General features: G+C 40.6%; 1 protein-coding gene across 1 annotated transcript in view; it reads right to left on the bottom strand.

Annotated features, from left to right (window-relative positions):
- LYRM1 (LYR motif containing 1) overlaps positions 1-19,849 on the bottom strand; it is a 26,028-nt gene extending 6,179 nt beyond the window's left edge. The window contains exons 1-2 of the mRNA XM_007466278.1: positions 19,762-19,849; positions 409-567 (exon numbers count right to left, since the gene is read on the bottom strand). Of these exons, the coding sequence (XP_007466340.1) occupies positions 409-567 (159 nt within the window). The 5' untranslated portion in view covers positions 19,762-19,849. The remainder of the gene's footprint in view (positions 1-408; positions 568-19,761) is intronic.
- Positions 19,850-20,189: the final 340 nt, after the last annotated feature.

The raw sequence follows: 20,189 nt of genomic DNA, 5'->3' as shown, positions 1-20,189 counted from the left end.
GAGAGGCCCACATATCGCAAAAAAAAAAAAAAAAAAAAAAACAAATTTAACAGCGCACCTCCTGTGGGAGTGGCTGACAACAGGCACAGTGTGTGAGGAACCTATCCTACCCTGAAAATTCTCATTGGCCTGACTCAGGTCACCTGGCTCACGGGGTCTTCTGAAGATGCTGAGCCACTTACCTGCTGGACTGAGACCTGAAAAGAGTGAAGAGAGAAGCCCGGGCTGGGCTCTGCTTTTCAGTGGTTGGGCAAGCCAGCTAGGCTGTGCCTCTGGCCCTTCCTGCTCCACACTCTGTCACTCTGACTTGTGCTGCTCCGTCCTCTCAACTTTCGGACAGAAAAGAAATGAACAAGCGCCTCAAGAAATTGCTCTCCTCCTTGCAATCTCCAGCTAGAACCTACTTACATTTTTGTTTTTCTGAAACAGAGTTCTGGCTTCATTTAATATGTACTGTTTTTCTTTAATGGTGTCTTCCATCTGCCCTGATGCAGCCTGCCATTTCCTCGCAAGCCTGAAAATTCTGCGGTAGAGGCCAAGAACTTCTTGTCGTGTTGCCGTTGTCATCTTCCGACCCACCAAAATAGAAGAGGAAAAATTTGCATAAAAATTCAATTTGACAGTAGGCAGGGAGGCAGCTGTACATTTTTAAAAATCAAGCTCTTTAATTAGTCTAGAAATAACTGCTCTTTCTGAACAGATCTGTTTTGCTAGCATTGCCAGAACGGTGTTATAGGAAATACCAGCAGTCTCCTAGATGGCCTTGTACATCATCCCATGGTTAAAGGTTGCTCAACCTTGCTGTTTGCCATGATGGCCATTTTTATGAACGTGACAAAACCGAAATGCACATTTAGTGTTCTTTAAACCAGTATATTCTTTGCCAGAATATCTTAGGAATGATGCTTTTAGTGTATATTCTGGTAAAATTACATCACTAACCTAAGTGCATAGGAGAAGCCACATTTTGAATAACTGAATTTTCTAGTTAAGTGTGAACTTGAGTTTAATGCAGGGATTGCAAACTCAAGTGCCTCTGGAGCCTGGCAGGTAACAAAATGAGGGAAACCGGCTGGGTGGGGACAGTGGCCAACTAGAGAAGATGTACCCCCTTGAAAGGGGACAGTTGCTACTCTGCCCCAGCCAGCTGCTGTCATGTAGAATTGAGGGCCTAAGGGTGGCAGATTTCCTGATAGCTTAACAATAGGTGGCAGTCGAGATTTTTAAAATATGAAACTTCAAAAAAGACAGTAATTCCTTATTTTTGAAAATGTGAGTACCAAACATAAAATGAATCTGCAGGCTCAATTCCACCCAGAGTTTGTCAGGTTGCAAACTGTTTTTTAGTTCATCATAACCTTGTTGAAAATATTTCTCAAAATTGTTGGTCTACTTCCTTGTCCACATAAGAACTGTATAATAAGTACAACTGAAAATCTCTCTGATGACTGAAGATCTTGTGGCCCCTCTGGGATTTGACTGCAGGACTTCAATAGGACTGGGGGAAAAAGAGACTCCACTCTTGCAGGACACACACAATGTAGTGTCAGCATCAGGACCTGGGGAAAGGAGCGGTGACCCAATAGGAGACTGAACCAGACCTACCTGCTTGTGTTGGACGGTCTCCTGCAGAGGTGGGGGGCAGCTGTGGCTCACCCCAGGGACAAGACATTAGCAGCAGAAGTTCTGGGAAGTACTCCTTGGTGTTAGCCCTCCCAGAGTCCACCATTAGCCCCACCAAAGAGCCTGTAGGCTCCAGTGCTGGGTCTCCTCAGGCCAAACAACCAACAGGGAGGGAACTCAGCCCCACCCACCAGCGGACAAGTGGATTAAAGTTTTACTGAGCTCTGCCCACCAGAGCAACACCCAGCTCTACCCACGACTAGTCCCTCCCATCAGGAAGCTTGCACAAGCCTCTTAGAGAGCCTCATCCACCAGAGGGCGGACAGCAGAAGCAAGAAGATCTGCAATCCTGCAGCCTGTGGGATGTAAACCACATTCGCAGAAAGACAGACAAAATGAAAAGGCAGAGGACTATATACCAGATGAAGGAACAAGATAAAACCCCAGAAAAACAATTAAATGAAGTGGAGATAGGCAACCTTCCAGAAAAACAATTCAGAATAATGACAGTGAAGATGATCCAGGACCTCGGAAACAGAATGGAGGCAGAGATCGAGAAGATGCAGGAAATGTTTAACAAAGACATAGAAGAATTAAAGAACAAACAAACAGAGATGAACATTACAATAATAAAAATTAAAAAAAAATAGACTAGAAGGAATCAATAGCAGAACAGCTGAGGCAGAAGAACGGATAAGTGACCTGGAAGACAGAATGGTGGAATTCACTGCCGCAGAACAGAATAAAGAATAAAGAATTAAAAGAACTGAAGACAGCATAAGAGACCTCTGGGACAACATTAAACACACTAACATTAGCATTATAGAGGTCCCAGAAGGAAAAGAGAGAGGGAAAGGACCCGAGGAAATATTTGAAGAGATTATAGTTGAAAACTTCCCTAACATGGGAAAGGAAATAGCCACCCAAGTCCAGGAAGTGCAGAGAGTCCCAGGCAGGATAAACCCAAGGAGAAACATGCCAAGACACATAGTAATCAAATAGACAAAAATTAAAGACAAAGAAAAATTATTAAAACAAGGGAAAAATGACAAATAACATACAAGGGAACTCCCATAAGGTTAACAGCTGATTACTCAGACGAAACTCTACAAGCCAGAAGGGAGTGGCACGATATATTTAAAGTGATGAAAGCGAAGAACATACAACCAAGATTACTCTACCTGGCAAGGATCTCATTCAGATTCAATGGAGAAATCAAAAGCTTTACAGACAAGCAAAAGCTAAGAGAATTCAGCACCACCAAACCAGCTCTACAACAAATGCTAAAGGAACTTCTCTAAGTGGGAAACACAAGGGAAGAAAAGGACCTACAAAAAAAACCCTAAAACAATTAAGAAAGTGGTAATAGGAACATACATATCGATAATTACATGTGAATGGATTAAATGCTCCAGCGAAAAGACACAGGCTGGGGCTTCCCTGGTGGTGCAGTGGTTGAGAGTCTGCCTGCCAATGCAGGGGACACGGGTTCGTGCCCCGGTCTGGGAAGATCCCACATGCCGCGGAGCGGCTGGGCCCGTGAGCCATGGCCGCTGAGCCTGTGCATCCGGAGCCTGTGCTCCGCAACGGGAGAGGCCACAACGGTGAGAGGCCCGCGTACCGCCAAAAAAAAAAAAAAAAAAAAGACACAGGCTCACTGATTGGGTACAAAAAGAAGACCCATATATATGCTGTCTACAAGTGACCCACTTCAGACCTGGAGACACATACAGACTGAAAGTGAGGGGATGGAAAAAGATATTCCATGCAAATGGAAATCAAAAGAAAGCTGGAGTAGCAATACTCATATCAGATAAAATAGACTTTAAAATAAACAGTCTTACAAGAGACAAGGAAGGACACTACATAATGATCAAGGGATCAATCCAAGATGAAGATATAACAATTATAGATATATACGCACCCAACATCGGAGCACCTCAATACATAAGGTGAGTGTTAACAGCCATAAAAGAGGAAATCGACAGTAACACAATAGTGGGGGGCTTTAACACCTCACTTACACCAATGGACAGATCATCCAGACAGAAAATTAACAAGGAAACAGAAGCTTTAAATGACACAATAGACCAGATAGATTTAATTGATACTTATAGGACATTCCATCCAAAAACAGCAGATTACATTTTCTTCTCAAGTGCACACGGAACATTCTCCAGGATAGATCACATTTTGGGTCACAAATCAAGTCTTGGTAAACTTAAGAAAATTGAAATCATATCAAGCATCTTTTCCGACCACAATGCTATGAGATTAGAAATAAATTACAGGGAAATAAAATGTAAAAAACACAAACACGTGGAGGCTAAACAATACATTATTAAATAACCAAGAGATCACTGAAGAAATCATAGAGGAAATCAAAACAATGCCTAGAGACAAATGACAACGAAACACAATGATCCAAAACTTACAGGATGCAACAAAAGCAGTTCTAAGAGGAAAGTTTATAGCAGTACAATCCTACCTCAAGAAACAAGAAAAATCTCAAATAAACAATCTAAACTTACACCTAAAGGAACCAGAGAAAGTAAAACAAACAAAACCCAAAGTTAGCGGAAGGAAAGAAATTGTAAAGATCAGAGCAGAAATAAATGAAATAGAAGCAAAGAAAATAACAGCAAAGATCAATAAAACTAAAAGCTGGTTCTCTGAGAAAAAAAAACAAAATTGATAAATCTTTAGCCAGACTCATCAAGAAAATGAGGGAGAGGACTCAAATCGATAACATTAGAAATGAAAAAGGAGAAGTTACAATGGACACTGCAGAAATACAAAGCATCATAAGAGAGTACTACAAGCAACTCTATGTAAATAAAATGGACAACCTGGAAGAAATGGACAAATTCTTAGAAAGGTATACCTTCCAAGACCGAACCAGGAAGAAATAGAAAAAATGAACAGACCAATCACAAGTAATGAAATTGAAACTGTGATTAAAAATCTCCCAACCAACAAAAGTCCAGGACCAGATGGCTTCACAGGTGAATTTTATGAAACATTTAGAGAAGACCTCACACCCATCCTTCTCAAACTCTTCCAAAAAATTGCAGAGGAAGGAACACTCCCAAACTCGTTCTACAAGGCCACCATCACCCTGAGACCAAAACCAGTCAAAGATACTACAAAAAAAGAAAATTACAGACCAATATCACTGATGAATATAGATGCAAAAATCCTCAACAAAATACTAGCAAACTGAATGCAACAACAATGATTAAAAGGATCATACACCATGATCAAGTGGGATTTATCCCAGGGATGCAAGGATTCTTGAATACATGCAAATCAATCAATGTGATACACCATATTAACAAATTGAAGAATAAAAACCATATGATCATCTCAATAGATGCAGAAAAAGCATTTGACAAAATTCAACACTGATTCATGATAAAAGTCTCCAGAAAGTGGGCACAGAGGGAACCTACCTCAACATAATAAAGGTCACATACAACAAACCCACAGCAACCATCATTCTCAATGATGATAAACTGAAAGCATTTCCTCTAAGATCAGAAACAAGTCAAGGATGTCCACTATTATTCAACATAGTTTTGGAAGTCCCAGCCATGGCAGTAAGAGAAGAAAAAGAAATAAAAGGAATATGAATTGGTAAAGAAGTAAAACTGTCACTGTTTGCAGATGACATGATACTATACATATATAATCTTAAAGATGCCACCAGAAAACTTCTAGAGCTAATCAATGAATTTGGTAAAGTTGCAGCATACAAACTTAATGCACAGAAATCTCTTGCATTCCTATACACTAACAATGACAAATCAGAAAGAGAAATTAAGAAAACAATCCCATTCACCATTGCAACAAAAAGAATAAAATATCTAGGAATAAACCTACCTAAGGAGGTAAAAGACTTGTACTCAGGAAACTGTAAGACACTGATGAAAGAAATCAAAGATGACACAAACAGATGAAGAGATATACCATGTTTTTGGACTGGAAGAATCAATATTGAGAAAATGAATATGCTACCCAAAGCAATCTAGGATTTCAATGCAATCCCTATGAAATTACCAGTAGCATTTTTTACAGAACTAGAACAAAAAAATCTTAAAATTTGTGTGGAGACACAAAAGACCCTGAATAGACAAAGGAATCTTGAGGGAAAAAAACAGAGTTGTAGGAATCAGACTCCCTGACTTCAGCCTATACTACAAAGCTACACTCATCGAGACAATATGGTACTGGCACAAAAACAGAAACATAGAACAGGAACAGGATAGAAAGCCCAGAGATAAACCCATGCACCTATGGTAAACTAATCTATGATGAAGGAGGCAAGGATATACAATGGAGAGAAGACAGTCTCTTCAATAAGTGGTGTTGGGAAAACTGGATGGCTACATGTAAAAGAATGAAATTAGAACAGTCCCTAACACCACACACAAAAATAAACTCAAAATGGATTAAAGAGTTAAATATAAGACCAGACGCTATAAAACTCTTAGAGGAAAACATAGTCAGAACACTCTGACATAAATCACAGCAAGATCTTTTTTGACCCACCTCCTACAGTAATGAGAACAAAACCAAAAATAAACAAATGGGACCTAATGAAACTTAAAAGCTTTTGCACATCAAAGGAAACTATAAACAATACAAAAAGACAACCCTCAGGATGGGAGAAAATATTTGCAAAGGATTAATCTCCAAAATATATAAATAGCTCATGCAGCTCAATATTAAAAATGCAACTAACCCAATCAAAAAATGGGCAGAAGACCTAAATAGACATTTCTCCAAAGAAGACATACAGATAGTCAAGAGGCACATGAAAAGCTGCTGAACATCACTAATTATTAGAGAAATGCAAATCAAAACTATAATGAGGTATCACCTCACACTGATTAGAATGGGCATCATCAGAAAATCTACGAACAACAAATGCTGGAGAGGATGTGGAGAAAAGGGAACCCTCTTGAACTGTTGGTGGGAATATAAATTGATACAGCCACTGTGGAGAACAGTATGGAGGTTCATTAGAAAACTAAAAATAGAATTACCATATGACCTAGCAATCCCACTACTGGGCATATACCTTGAGAAAACCATAATTCAAAAAGAGTCATGCACCACAATGTTCACTGCAGCACTATTTACAATAGCCAGGACATGGAAGAACCTAAGTGTCCATCGACAGATGAATGGATATGGCACATATACACAATGGAATATTACTCAGCTATAAAAAGAAACAAAATTGAACTACCTGTAGTGAGGTGGATGGACCTAGAGTCTGTCATACAGAGTGAAGTAAGTTAGAAAGAGAAAAACAAATACTGTATGCTAACACATATATGGAATCTAAAAAAAAAAAAGGTTCTGAAGAACGTAGGGGCAGGACAGGAATAAAGACACAGACGTAGAGAATGGACTTGAGGACACGGGGAGGGGGAAGGGTAAGCTGGGACGAAGTGAGAGGGTGGCATTGACATATATACACTACCAAATGTAAAATAGCTAGTGGGAAGCAGCCACGTAGTACAGGGAGATCAGCTCGGTGCTTTGTGACCACCTAGAGGGGTGGGATAGGGAGGGTGGGAGGGAGACACAAGAGGGAGTGGATAGGGGGATATATGTATACGTATAGCTGATTCACTGTGTTGTACAACAGAAACTAACACAACATTGTAAAGCAATTATACTCCAATAAAGATGTTAAAAAAATAAGGCAATAAATATAATATTTCAGTTTCACATTTTTCAGTAAAAATAATTGTAGTTTCTTCTAAAAAACCTCACTAAAAATAGAATTACCATATGACCCAACAATCCCACTACTGGGCATATACCCAGAGAAAACCATAATTCAAAAAGACACATGCACTCCAATGTTCACTGCAGCCCTATTTACAATAGCCAGGTCATGGAAGCAACCTAAATGTCCATCAACAGACAAATGGATAAGGAAGATGTCGTACATATATACAATGGAATATTACTCAGCAATAAAAAGGAACGAAATTGGGTCATTTGTAGAGATGTGGATGGACCTAGAGACTGTGATATTGAGTGAAGTAAGTCAGAAAGAGAAAAACAAATATCGTATATTAACGCATATATGTGGAATCCAGAAAAATGGTACAGATGAACCAGTTTGCAAGGCAGAAATAGAGACACATATGTAGAGAACAAATGTGGACACCAAGGGGGGAAAGCAGCAGAGGAGGGTGGTGATGGTGGGATGAATTGGGAGATTGGGATTGACATCTATACACTAATATGTATAAAATAGATAACTAATAAGAACCTGCTGTATAAAAAAGATAAATAAAATAAAATTCAAAAAAAAGAAAAAGAAAGTATGAACAGGCCAATTACCAGTAATGAAACTGAATCAGTAATTTAAAAATTCCCAGTAAACAAAAATCCAGGACCAGAGGGCTTCACAGGTGAAATCTACCAAACATTTAGAGAAGAGTTAACACCTATCCTTCTCAAACTATTCCAAAAATTTCCACAGGAAGGAACACTTCTGAACTTATTCTATGAGGCCAGCATCACCCTGATATCAAAAACAGACAAAGATATCACAAAAAAAGATAATTACAGGCCAATCTCACTGATGAACGTAGATGCAAAAATCCTCAACAAATTATTAGCAAACCAAATCCAACAAGACACCAAAAGGATCATACACCATGACTAAGTGGGATTTCAATATCTGCAAATCAATCAATGTGATATACCATGTCAACAAATTAAAAATTAAAAATCACAGGATCATCTCAATAGATGCAGAAAAAGCTTTTGACAAAATTCAACATCCATTTGGGACTTCCCTGGTGGTCCAGTGGTTAAGACTCCATGCTTCCACTGCAGGGGGCATGAGTTCGATCCCTGGTCAGGGAACTAATATCCTGCATGCTGCATGGCATGGCCAAAAAAAAAAAAAAGTGAAAAAAAATAAAATAAAAAAAAATTCAACATCCATTTATGATAAAAACTCCCCAGAAAGTGGGCATAGAGGGGACATCCCTCAAAATAATAAAGGTCATATATGACAAACCCACAGGTAACATACTCAATGATGAAAAGCAGAAAGCAGCCCACTCTCACCAATTTTTTAATTCAACATAGTTTTAGAAGTCCTAGCCACAGCAATCAGAGAAGCAAAAGAAATAAAAGGAATCCAAATTGGAAAGGAAGAAGTAAAACTGTCACTGTGTGCAGATGGCATGAAACCATACATAAAAAATTCAAAGCTGCCACCAGAAAACTACTGGAGCTCATCAATAAGTTCAGTAGTGTTGTGGGATACAAAATTAATATATAGAAATCTGTTGCACTTGTCTATACTAACAGCAAACTATCAGAAAGAGAAATCAAGGAAACAATCCTATTTAGCATCATATCAAAAAGAATAAACTATCTCAGAATAAACCTACCAAGGAGATAAAAGACCTGTACTCAGAAAACTATAAGGCACTGATGAAAGAAACTGAAGAGGATGCAAACAGATGGAGAGATATACCATGTTCTTGGATTGGAAGAATTAACATTGTTAAAATGACCATACTACCCAAGGCAATCTACAGATTCAGTGCAATCCCTGTCAAAATACCAATGGCATTTTTCACAGAACTAGAACAAATAATTTTAAAATTTGTATGGAAACACAAAAGACTCTGAATAACCAAAGCATCTTCAGAAAGAACAGAGCTGGAGGTATCATGCTCCTTGACTTCAGACTATACTACTAAGCTACAGTTATCAAAATAGCATCATATATCATTTGTAAAAATAAACTCAAAATGGATTAAAGACCTAAATATAGAACTGAAAACCATAACACTCTTAGGAGAAATCATAGGCAGAACACTCTTTGACATAAATCGTAGCAAGTTTTTTTTTGACTTGTCTTCTAAGACAAAGGAAACAAAAGCAAAACTAAACAAATGGGACCTAAATAAACTTATAAGCTTTTTCACAGAAAAGGAAACCATTGACAAAATGAAAAGACAACCTACTGAATCAGAGAAAATGTTTGCAAATGATATGACCAATAAGGGGTTAACATGCAAAATATATAAACAGCTCATACAACTAAACATCAAAAAAACAACCTGATTAAAAAATGGGCAGAAGACCTGAATAGACATTTTTCCAAAGAAGGCACAGAGATGGCCAACAGTCACATGAAAAGATGCTCAACATCGCTAATCATCAGAGAGATGCAAATCAAAACCATGATGAGATATCACCTCACACCTGTCAAATGGCTATCATCAAAAAGAACATAAATAACAAATGTTGGCGAGGGTGTGGAGAAAAGGGAACTGTTGGTGGGAATGCAACTTGGTGCAGCTACTATGGAAAACAGTATGGAGGTTCCTCAAAAAACTAAAAACAGAATTACCATATGATCCAGCAATTCCACTCCTGGGGTACATATCTGAAAAAAACACTAATTCAAAAAGATAAGTGCACCCTGTGTTCATAGCAGCATTATTTACAACAGACAAGATAGGGAAGCAACCTAAGTGTCCATCAACAGATGAATGGATAAAGAAGATGTGATATATATAGATTATGTTGTACACCTGAAACTAATATAATATTGTAAATCAACTATACCTTGATTTAAAAAAAAGGAAATTCAGAGAAGATATGAAAAAAAATCCCACTACTAGAGGACTGTGATTAGTCAAATTTAGTAGAATGCATACCGTACTGCCTTTAACAAATTACCAGGCTGGGAAGACAAGGAAGACAGATTTAGCAAGTGAGTAGCAGGACCAGCCACTGGGACACCTCATTATGAGTCCTGGGCTTTCCTCAAACAGGTCATCTGTTGAGAAGTAGGCTGCTCATTGCCCTTTGAGAACAGACCCATTTCCAACCCAAGGGGGAGGGGTAATACATGGAGACTGCATGCTTTAGGGTGGTCCTGAGCTTATGAGAATTTAGGCAGCTAAAGAAAGCAGATGGTAGCTGGAAGGAGCTGTGTTTATCTAGAAATTCTAAGTAATTGCAAGGACTTCACCTTAGAGAGAATGTCTCTTTTGAGTATGATTGCACCTCTTACTTATCCTGACCCTGGTGACCTTTCTTAAGCAATGAGGAATGAACCAAGGCTTAACCATTTGATGAAAAGCTTGAAATCACTGCTTCACCCAATTCAAAAGTTAAAAGGACATACCTGATATCCACTCGGATATCCATTATATCTCACAGGAAAAAATGCTTAAAAGGAATTCATACAAACCAAGAGAGATCAGCATGCATTGTGGCTAACTGTAATGAAAACTCAGATGACTTGATGATGTTTTTCCTGGTAAGGAAACAGGTTTCTGAGTTTCTGGCTCTCCCTAAAACTCCATGGTTTCATATGAAAATACATGAGTCAGCTCCTGTGAGGAACAGAGTCTTCAACTAACCTCTGTTAATGACTGCTTCACTTCCCTGTCATTAACAGATGAAACTTCCTTGACTGCATGACACTTAAGAAGGAAAGTGAAGGCAGTATGGCATATTAAAACAGCAGCAACCTTTTCCAAAGTCTGACTTTCATTTCTTTGTTTTTACTACTGGCTGAACCACAGCTTCAAACTATACCTGATCACGTACCATAAGCTGATACGCACGCCCTGCAAGTATGGTATTTAAGGTAACAAGCAGAACTAACAATTGGTATTTAATAAGACCATTTTCAAAACCCTTTAACGTTTAAGTGTTTTGAAAACTAATCCTGAAAGGGAAATAAGTGATGTCTTCCTCTCCAACATCAGGTGATCCGGAAAACACAGTCCAAAAGATTTCCACAGTCTAAAGCTGTGTTCTCCATTATGTACTATTCGCAAGTGGTTGTTACAAAGCTTGTGATTCTAGAAACAAAATCAGCCATATAAATTTTAAAAATGTTAAAAAGCTCTCTCCTTTGTGGTTTATATTTTTATTCCCAGGAAGCAACCTGTTTAGGAAAAGTGACTTTTCCCTGAGAGTCTTCCTCCCTATGGTATGATGGCTTGAAACCAACATTGATTCCTCTAAAACTATCAATGACCCCTCTCACTATTGATGAAAGGCCGAGTCAGCCCTTCTTCCTCTTCCCTAGTCTCAGGGGTTGACCTGATGCAGTGGGGTCTGCTGGGATTCCCCCATGGTCGACATCAGGAATATGAAATTGTTTAGAGGACCACAACTGAACTTCAGTCTCAACTGCCTGTGAAGTCAGTTCTTATAGAATTTTTACAGTTAAGGTTTTCTAACTTTTATTCTGAGACTGATATTTCTTCAAATTCTGCTTTTCACTTCCTTAACCCTCAAATCCCAGAATGAGGAAAGATAAGAGATAGGAAGTGTGCCTGGTAGGAATTGTGACTGGAAACTGGGCTCTTTTCTTCAAATCGTATTTCATGCATAAACACAGTGCCAGGATAAAACTCATTACCAAGCACCTACCATGTGCAGCCTGTACCATTAAAAAAGGGCTGACAAATATTGCTCCTAGTACATTTTGGCTTCAGGTCATAGTCAGAAGTTTCCCTTAAAGCAAGTGTCCCAAAGACTGGTTGGGGAGGTAATTTTTGATGTACAAGAAAATATTTATTTTCTTAGTGTGATTCCCTTAATGTGTTTTAATAGCCCAACAAACACATGATTTAAAGTGATTTCTATTTTGTAGTGATATAGAGCTACCTTTAAACATATTACAGAAACTTTTAAGCTGGTTTAAAACATAGGTAGGACTTCCGTGGTGTCCAGTGCTTAAGACTGCACTCCCACTGCAGGGGCACAGGGTTCAATCCCTGGTCGGGGTAAGATCCGGCATGCTGCGCAGTGTGGCCAAAAAAACAAAACAAAAAAACCCCAAAAAACATAGGTAAATAATAGCAGAAATTGTGATCTGGAGTTCCCAAAAACCTGAGTCTGGGAACTGTAGCTATAAGGCACCCTGCTGTGGTGTTTGTTCTGCTGAAACTTTCACTTAGAATGCCTGTCTTCTGCTGGCCACCTCAACTTGTAGACACCAGTTTATTCTCAGGCTTTTCTGGAGCACCTTTTTCTCTGCTTCTATCACATCCAGCTATTGTTCTTTTGCAGTTTCACTGTCTTTTTCTTCCCAGAGTCTCTGAATTCCTAGAGGGCAGGGACTGCATTTTGCTCATTAAAGGAATAATAATAAGGATAAGAATGATAATAATAACAGTAATAGCTACATTTATTTTGCACTTCCTCTGTGCTAGGCTTCCTAGGTACTTTACATACAATATATTAACTCCCATAATCGTCACAGTTCTATAAGGTAAATACTATATTATCCTGTTTTACAAAGGAGCTACCTGATGCCAAAAGAGGTTAAGTAACTTGAGCAAGGTCACATGGCGAGGAAGAGGTGGAGCCAGGATTCAAAACCAGATAGTGTGGCGTCAAAGCCCCAACTTTTAATCACTAAATAGGCTGCTCAATCTCAGTAAATGTGGTTGAATGTCTGCTGATTGCTTTAAAGAGCTTAGCCAGTTGTGACAATGGGAACTAAATTCTATTCCCTTCCTACAAAGAGCAAAAGACCAATCTTTTTGCACCCTGATTGAATTGCAATTACCCTTTTATAAGGTTTTCCATATACCATCTGCCCATCCCCTGCAACTGTCCTTCCTCAGTAATGATGTTACACACCAGCCTGACCTTTAGAGGAGGCTGTGCACTTAACTGGACTGCTGTGCTCTTCTGTTCCCTGCGGCAACCCTGTCCCTGACACTCCAAAGGAGCTGACATCACATAACAGATACCAGCACTCATTACAGTGCTACTACCCTGCAGGTCTTACTCTTCCCTCCCAAGCATCTATCCATCCATCCAACATTTATTCAGTGCCCATGTGCCAGGCTAGGCATACAGTGATAAACATGCAGCCACGGTCCCTGTCCTCCTAGAGCTTATATCCTAGTGGCAGAGGCCGATGATATACAAGAAAAATTTTTGTATATATATTTTGTATAATTTTGGTTATATGTGCTCTCAAGGAATGAAACAGTAATATGATATGAATGAGCAGAGGTGGGGGTTATTTTATTTTGGGGGGTCAGTGACATTTGAGCTGAGTCTTGAATGGTGTTCAGGAACCTATTAATGGGAAGAGTTCAGGGGAAGGTGATGCAGGAAGAAAGAACAGCAGGAACAAAGGCTATGAGGTGGGAACCAACCTCAGTGTTAATACAGTTGAGAGCCTATGGGGGAAGTGGGACCACAGGTGGACAGGCTCCAGCACAGGCTGAGAGAGTAGGCCTTGGAAAGGAGTTTGATTTGTAGTCTAAGAGCAAAAGGAAGACGTTGGTAGGTTTTAAGCAAGTAAGAGTACCATGGTCTGATTTACATTTTTAAAAACATGCTGGATTTCAAACTGTATCCTAAGTACTTGTGATTCTACCAGTCTTGCAGATGGTGAAGTGTCTTGCCTAATGCTACTTAACTGACAGGAGAACTGGGATTAAGAGCCAAAAAAGCTGAACGATTATTTCCCCGACTGAAAGCTTTTCCCTGTTTTTATTTTGGAGTCAGTACTGGGGACTCCAAAGAGGCAGTGATCAATTTCCTAGAGGGGGAAAAAAAAAAAAGCCACCCACTCACTCTTCCACTTGCTGTGGAGAATGAAAATACAGTGAAAGGGTCTCTATACTTGGCATGTCTAGATCTAGTTTTGCAGGAGACCTACAGGAAGATTTGCCAGGACTAGGGGCTTTATCCACTTCACCCTTTTCCCCACCTTTGGAACAGTTTCTTTCACCTTTGGAAAGAGCATCACTGCATGAACACTTAGAAGTTTAAGAGAGCAGAAATGAAAATTCCCTTTCCTCAGATGAAATTTATAGAAGTATGACTCTGGTCTCAGGAATGTCAAAATTCCAAATGTTGCACTCCCATGAGGCTTTGCCTTCTACTGGAGAAAAATTGTTGCAGTACAAACAAGGGACAGAAAAGGCAAGGGAAATTACCTGACTTTCAAACCCCAGGTGGAAGGAGACTCCATTCTTTCAAGATCTGTCCTTAGGTGTAAATTTATAAAATCATAACCAATGAATATAATGTAGTCAAATTTCTCTCCCAACTACTTTATGATTTGGGGGGAGGGTGATAATGAAACTCACCCAGTGAAATCCATCGTATGTGTTCACCATGTACCAGTAGTGACCTATCCCGTGTCCTACTGCCCTATCTTCTTAGATCTGGGACTCCTTCTTTTTGCCAAATGGAAGGCCCTAACCTATACAACTGAAATATTCTTTTTTTGCTTAACTGTTGATTCTCATCCTTTGGCTTTCATCACTTTTCACAGGGTGCCTTCTTCACACTGGGTCAGCGTCCCTGCTCTGGTGTATATCCCTATCATAATGTTCATTCTACTCTATTGTAATTTTCTGTTTGACTTATGGTTCTTCCTCCACTGTGTGTGTTTTGGGAGGGAGAGACAGAAGCAGGTTGGGACCATGTCTCATCCATTACACTCCTAGGCCTGGCCCAGAGTTGGAGCTTGAAATACATTTGTTAGAAGAAAAAATTTACCCACACAGAATAATCACCAGTAATTACCATTCTCATCCTGAGATATATGCAGTGGTATTTGGATCAGGTTTCGCAACAGAAGACCCTAGAGCATTTAAAAATACTAATTAACCCTCACAATGATGTTTTCAAGAGTGGCACTGTGGGTGTCAGGGTAAGAATTGAAGATTAAGTGTTATTTAGCGAGGCAGTCTTCTCACTTCCATCTAGGGCAGTATACACAGCTGTTACATAACCCTCGCTCTTAAGTTCTCTTAATGCCACTTAGGGTTTGTCCACAGGACTGAAATGATATACTATATTTCCAGGAAGCTTAGAATCAAACATATAGAAAAATGAGTTTTTGATATTTTTTTTCTTAAAAACAATCCTTTGGGGGAATAAGGTCCATTGCAACCAAGTGATGAGGGTTCAAAACCAACCTAAAAAATTATAATTTAAAGCTTTTGTCATTTGGAAAACCTCCAGGGAACTGAAGCATTCTTATAATGTCAAAGCAAACAGATTTTCTTGCCCCAGATAGCAGAATAGAGAATGACTACCTTGATTTTAGGCATTCAAAAATTTTCCACAGATGTAAAGGACAGGAGATATAATACAAACAATGAACTAATGGGCTCTGGAATGATCTGGGTTTGAATCCTGACTTCACCACATCAGGCAAGATATTAATCTTCCTGAGCCTCGGTTTCTTAAAATGGGGAAACAACAGAACCTTCTTCAAAGAGTTGTTTTAAGGATTGTTCATAATAATCCAGGTAAATCACTTAGCATTGGGAGTTAACAAAGGCAAATGTTACCTGAAAAGGAGGAAATAAAGGAGGAACAGTGAGGCCTCTTTTATCTCTGCTAAACTTTGCTGCCTGCTGGTGAAATTATCGCTTTGTGGCAGTAATGGATTTTCCTAAAGCTGTTTCCCTCTGATCATTAATAATCCCTGCACAGTAAAGAGCTATTGTTCTTCAGTATAAGTAAATAACCCTGCCCCAGGCATCGCTTATCTTCGGACCACAGAGCAGACTTCTTACTGGAAATACAATGCAGGTGCCAACACCAAGGGCATGAGCAAGCTTCCCTTCCTATTTTTCTTCCTTTATCTCTTACTCCTTGCTTATCCTTCGGTGCACTTTTCTCCTAGATCCATTATCCTTCCTTACTTTCGGATGTATTCCCATATCCTATACAGTATCATCTTACCTAAATTGAATAACCTTCAAGCTAAACCAAGTGCCCCCATCTCCCCGCCCCATACATGCCCCACAGGCTTGTTTCCTGACCTGGATTCAGTTTTTGGTTACTAGAATCCAAAAGGGGAAGTGTAATGCCACACACTGTTTTGTATATCTCAGGATATGCTTCTGTGGTGTACTTAATCATACGGCAGCTATTCTCTGAAACAGCATCTTTTTACACAGAAATTGACAATATGGTATGTCAGAGATACGGGTCAGGGAGGAAAGGGTATATCATATTTTTATCTAAAGGAAAATAAATTAGGTTAGGCCCTGTAACATGGGAAATCTTCAGAAGACAGAGAAAAACCAAAAATATTTATGTCTGAAAGATTTCTAAACTATCCCAAATAAGATCATGTAAGGCACATATATTCATCCTAAATATATCAGCACAGGAGCACACACAAGATTATACTTGTAAGGGGAACTCCAATCAGGCTCTTGTATCCAAGAGATGTACAGCAATTTGCCCCCTCAGGGATAGAAACTCCAAATGGAAACCAAGTTTCAGTCTCTCAATTCAAAAGAAATGGAAGCAACTGTTTCCTTATCATCATATTTTAAGAGACAAAGACAAGGTAAGGGTCAATAAGAGATAGTGAGAACAAGTTACCAGAAGTAGGAGGTGTGTGTCTGGGGTGTTGTGTGTATGTGCTGGCAATGGGTGAAAACTTGGTCAATGCTTGAAGATCAACCCCAGTCATTCGTTCATAACTACCCAGGATTTGAACCCTTCATAGGAACTAGGGAAGTCAAGAGAACACAAAACATTTAAATTAAAACAGTCAAACCCCTTCTTTGTGATAATTTCCTAAGAAACTGGATTAAGAAACAGACAAAAGGGCTCTGGTTGTAACATTAGATACACCTAACCCTTGATCCAACTACCTGATATATAACCCTCACCCTGCACAGGGGGTCTCCGCCTTCACGACAGTTTCCAAGTACCCTCCACCTATTGAATAAGCAACTTTCCCCACCTGCAGAAGCACGGGAGCTCTTTACTAGACAAAGTTCCTTTAGAGTAGGAGCAATGACTGTCCGTCTTTAGTGCGCAGAATGATTAGCAACCAGAGTACCTTCGAGTTTCTCCAGTCCAACAATGACCAACAGAATGTTCCTCAATGATGGAAATATTCTATATCTTCGCTGTCCAACAGGGTAGCCACTGGCACTGGGCACCTGAAATACGGTTAGTACATCTGAGGAACTGCATTTAAAATTTTATTTCATTTAAATTTAAATAGCTACATGTAGCTTGCGGCTACATATGGACAGCAGAACTCTAGACCAAAAAATTGCAAATCAAATGCCCACAGGGGTTAGGCTGGTAGAAGGGAGAAGAATCTCATTGGCTCCAGCTGACTGTTGCTCTGTAGGAACCTCAGGCTGGTGTTGCCAGATTGTCTCATTTTCCAAATGAAGCCGAAAATCAGATTTTTAAATTTGGCAAGTAAATTTTAAAAAATAATTTAAATCAATCTGTGGGCCAAACTACACTTGTAGGCAATATCTGTCTTGCCAGTTTGTAATCTGTAATCTAGGCCAACCCCTAAACTCAAAGAAAAGGGTCTTATTCAAGGCCATTCTGCTGGTCAGTAGAGATGCAAGACTGAAACCCAGGCCTTCTGATTATTCTTCTGATACCCTTTCTAGAGTTTATGAAATCAACCATATCTAGTGGTGGAGGTGGCAGTAACAGCGGGGACAAATGCCCCTTTGTCAGAAGCTTTTGAAGTCCATGGTTGATACATTATGGACACAGTGCTCCTATATGTTGGGTTCATGGGCAAGGCTCTGAAATAGGAGTCAGCAGGGCACAAAGAAGAAATAGTTCACAGGGTAGTCAGACCTATAAACAATTAATAAGCAAAGTAAGGTTTGCTATAATGAACACAAATCACCTAAGCAGGAGTCCAAAAGCACTGACAGCTGGCAGAGGAAAGGAGGAAAGATATCTGAGCCAGGCCTCTGAGGATGAGTCTTGATGATTATGAGGGTGGGTCCCATTATTCAAGGATATTACGGGGCCTCCTTCTATCTTGGAGGCTTTGTGTGTGTGAAGAGTCTCCTCTGCTGGCTTTTCCTTCTCTGGATCATCTCTACATGTAAAGAGCCCCAAGGAGTTTAGAGGCCTTCCTCTTTATCTGCACCCTCTTCTTAGGTGATCCAGGAATAAACTGCTACATTTATTATCTCGCAGTTTTCCCTTGACTTGTATATTTAACTTCTCAACATCTTTACTTGGACCATTAATAGACTTACCAAAACTAGTATGTTCAAAATAATAGTAGTGCCTTCCAAACTATTTTCTCTGCGGAGTCATCATTGGTTCCTTCCTTTCCCATACACTTCACATCCAATTTGGCAGCAAGTCCTGCAAGCTCGACTTTCAGAGTACATTCCAAATTTAATTCTCTCCATTTCCGCCGTGAATACAACACTACTGTCACCTCCCCCTTGGCCCTACTGCAACAGCCTCCTAGCAGGTCTGACTACGTCTACCCTTCTCTATCCAGTAGCCAAGAATGACTTTCTACAAATGTAAATCAGATCTGGTCACTCCTTCTTAAAACCCTCCATTTAAAAAACAGCTAAACCCTCACCTTGAGCTAAAAGGCTATGCTTGATCAGGCCCTGCCACTTCTCCATCACAGACCCCTCTGGCTCTGGCTCTTTCCTTTCTACTGCAAGCACATGGCCTTCTTGCCATTTCCTTCCTCAGATCCCTTCCCGTTGGTTCATTTCTCCACCTAGAAAGCTCATTCCCTAGCTTCCCTCTTTTCTCGGATTTCTGTAAACCCGGCCTCCTCTGAACAGACTTATCCTTTTTAGAGTGGCCCTCCCCCCATCTTCTTCCACTTCACCTACTACCTTTGGCGCATTTCTCACTTGCTGATATCTTACTGATTTACTTTTTAACTTTCTCCCGGACTCGAATAAAAAGTCACGGAGCAACGCCTTTGGGTGTAGGGGACTCGTCTGTGTCAAACTTCCTCAGCTAGACGCCTCTCGCCCCCGGATTTGCCCCTACTAATCTCCCATTTACATTCGGGAATCCAAAGGATTGAGAAGTCTCAGATGGACCCCAAACCAGCATTTCAGCGTTCTCAATCCAGGGCTCCCCCTCCAGGCCCTCGAGCCGCTTCCCTTAGCGAGTTGCCGAGGCCAGCGGCGGTGACACCGAGCCGCCCTCGCGAGGCTGGGGGGGCGGGGGGTGGGTGGGTCACACAGGCTCGTCTCCTAGCAACGTCGCGCCCCGCCCACCCCACCCCATCCCTGCCCCTGAGGAGCCAACCCCTTCCCCCAGTCTCCCGCGCCAGGAGTCAGCGTCTCCATTCTCCATACTCACGCTGCATCAGTCCAGCCTTCCCCCACCCACAGAAGCCCGGCAGCCTACCGCAGGCTGGGAGGAGGCGGCGCCGGGAGCCCAGCTGAGCTGCGGCCGACTACGCTCTAGCAGGTCCGGTGGGCCAGGCCGTACCAAACCACCGGACGGACCTCTGTGGGAGCATCAGTCCCAGGTCGAGGGTAGGCTCGAGCCTTCCTTAAACTTCAAACTCTAGACCACGCTCCGCCGTACAGCCAACAATATATCCAAGTTCATCCTTTCCTTATTTTCCTTTTTTCCCTTTAGTTCTCCTCTCTCCCCCCATCCCAGCCAAAAATTGGTCCAGTCCATCTCGTCCTAGCTCTCCCTCCGCGTCGCTAGGTCTTTGCCCTTACTTGGCGACGGCTTCGTACGTCTTTGCGTACGTCGTGACGCAACTGCCACTCTTT

This window comes from Lipotes vexillifer, unplaced genomic scaffold (genome assembly GCF_000442215.2).
Source record: "Lipotes vexillifer unplaced genomic scaffold, Lipotes_vexillifer_v1.1 scaffold783, whole genome shotgun sequence".
NCBI classification, from domain to species: Eukaryota; Metazoa; Chordata; class Mammalia; order Artiodactyla; family Lipotidae; genus Lipotes; species Lipotes vexillifer.
This window is presented reverse-complemented; position numbering and strand designations above follow the sequence as displayed.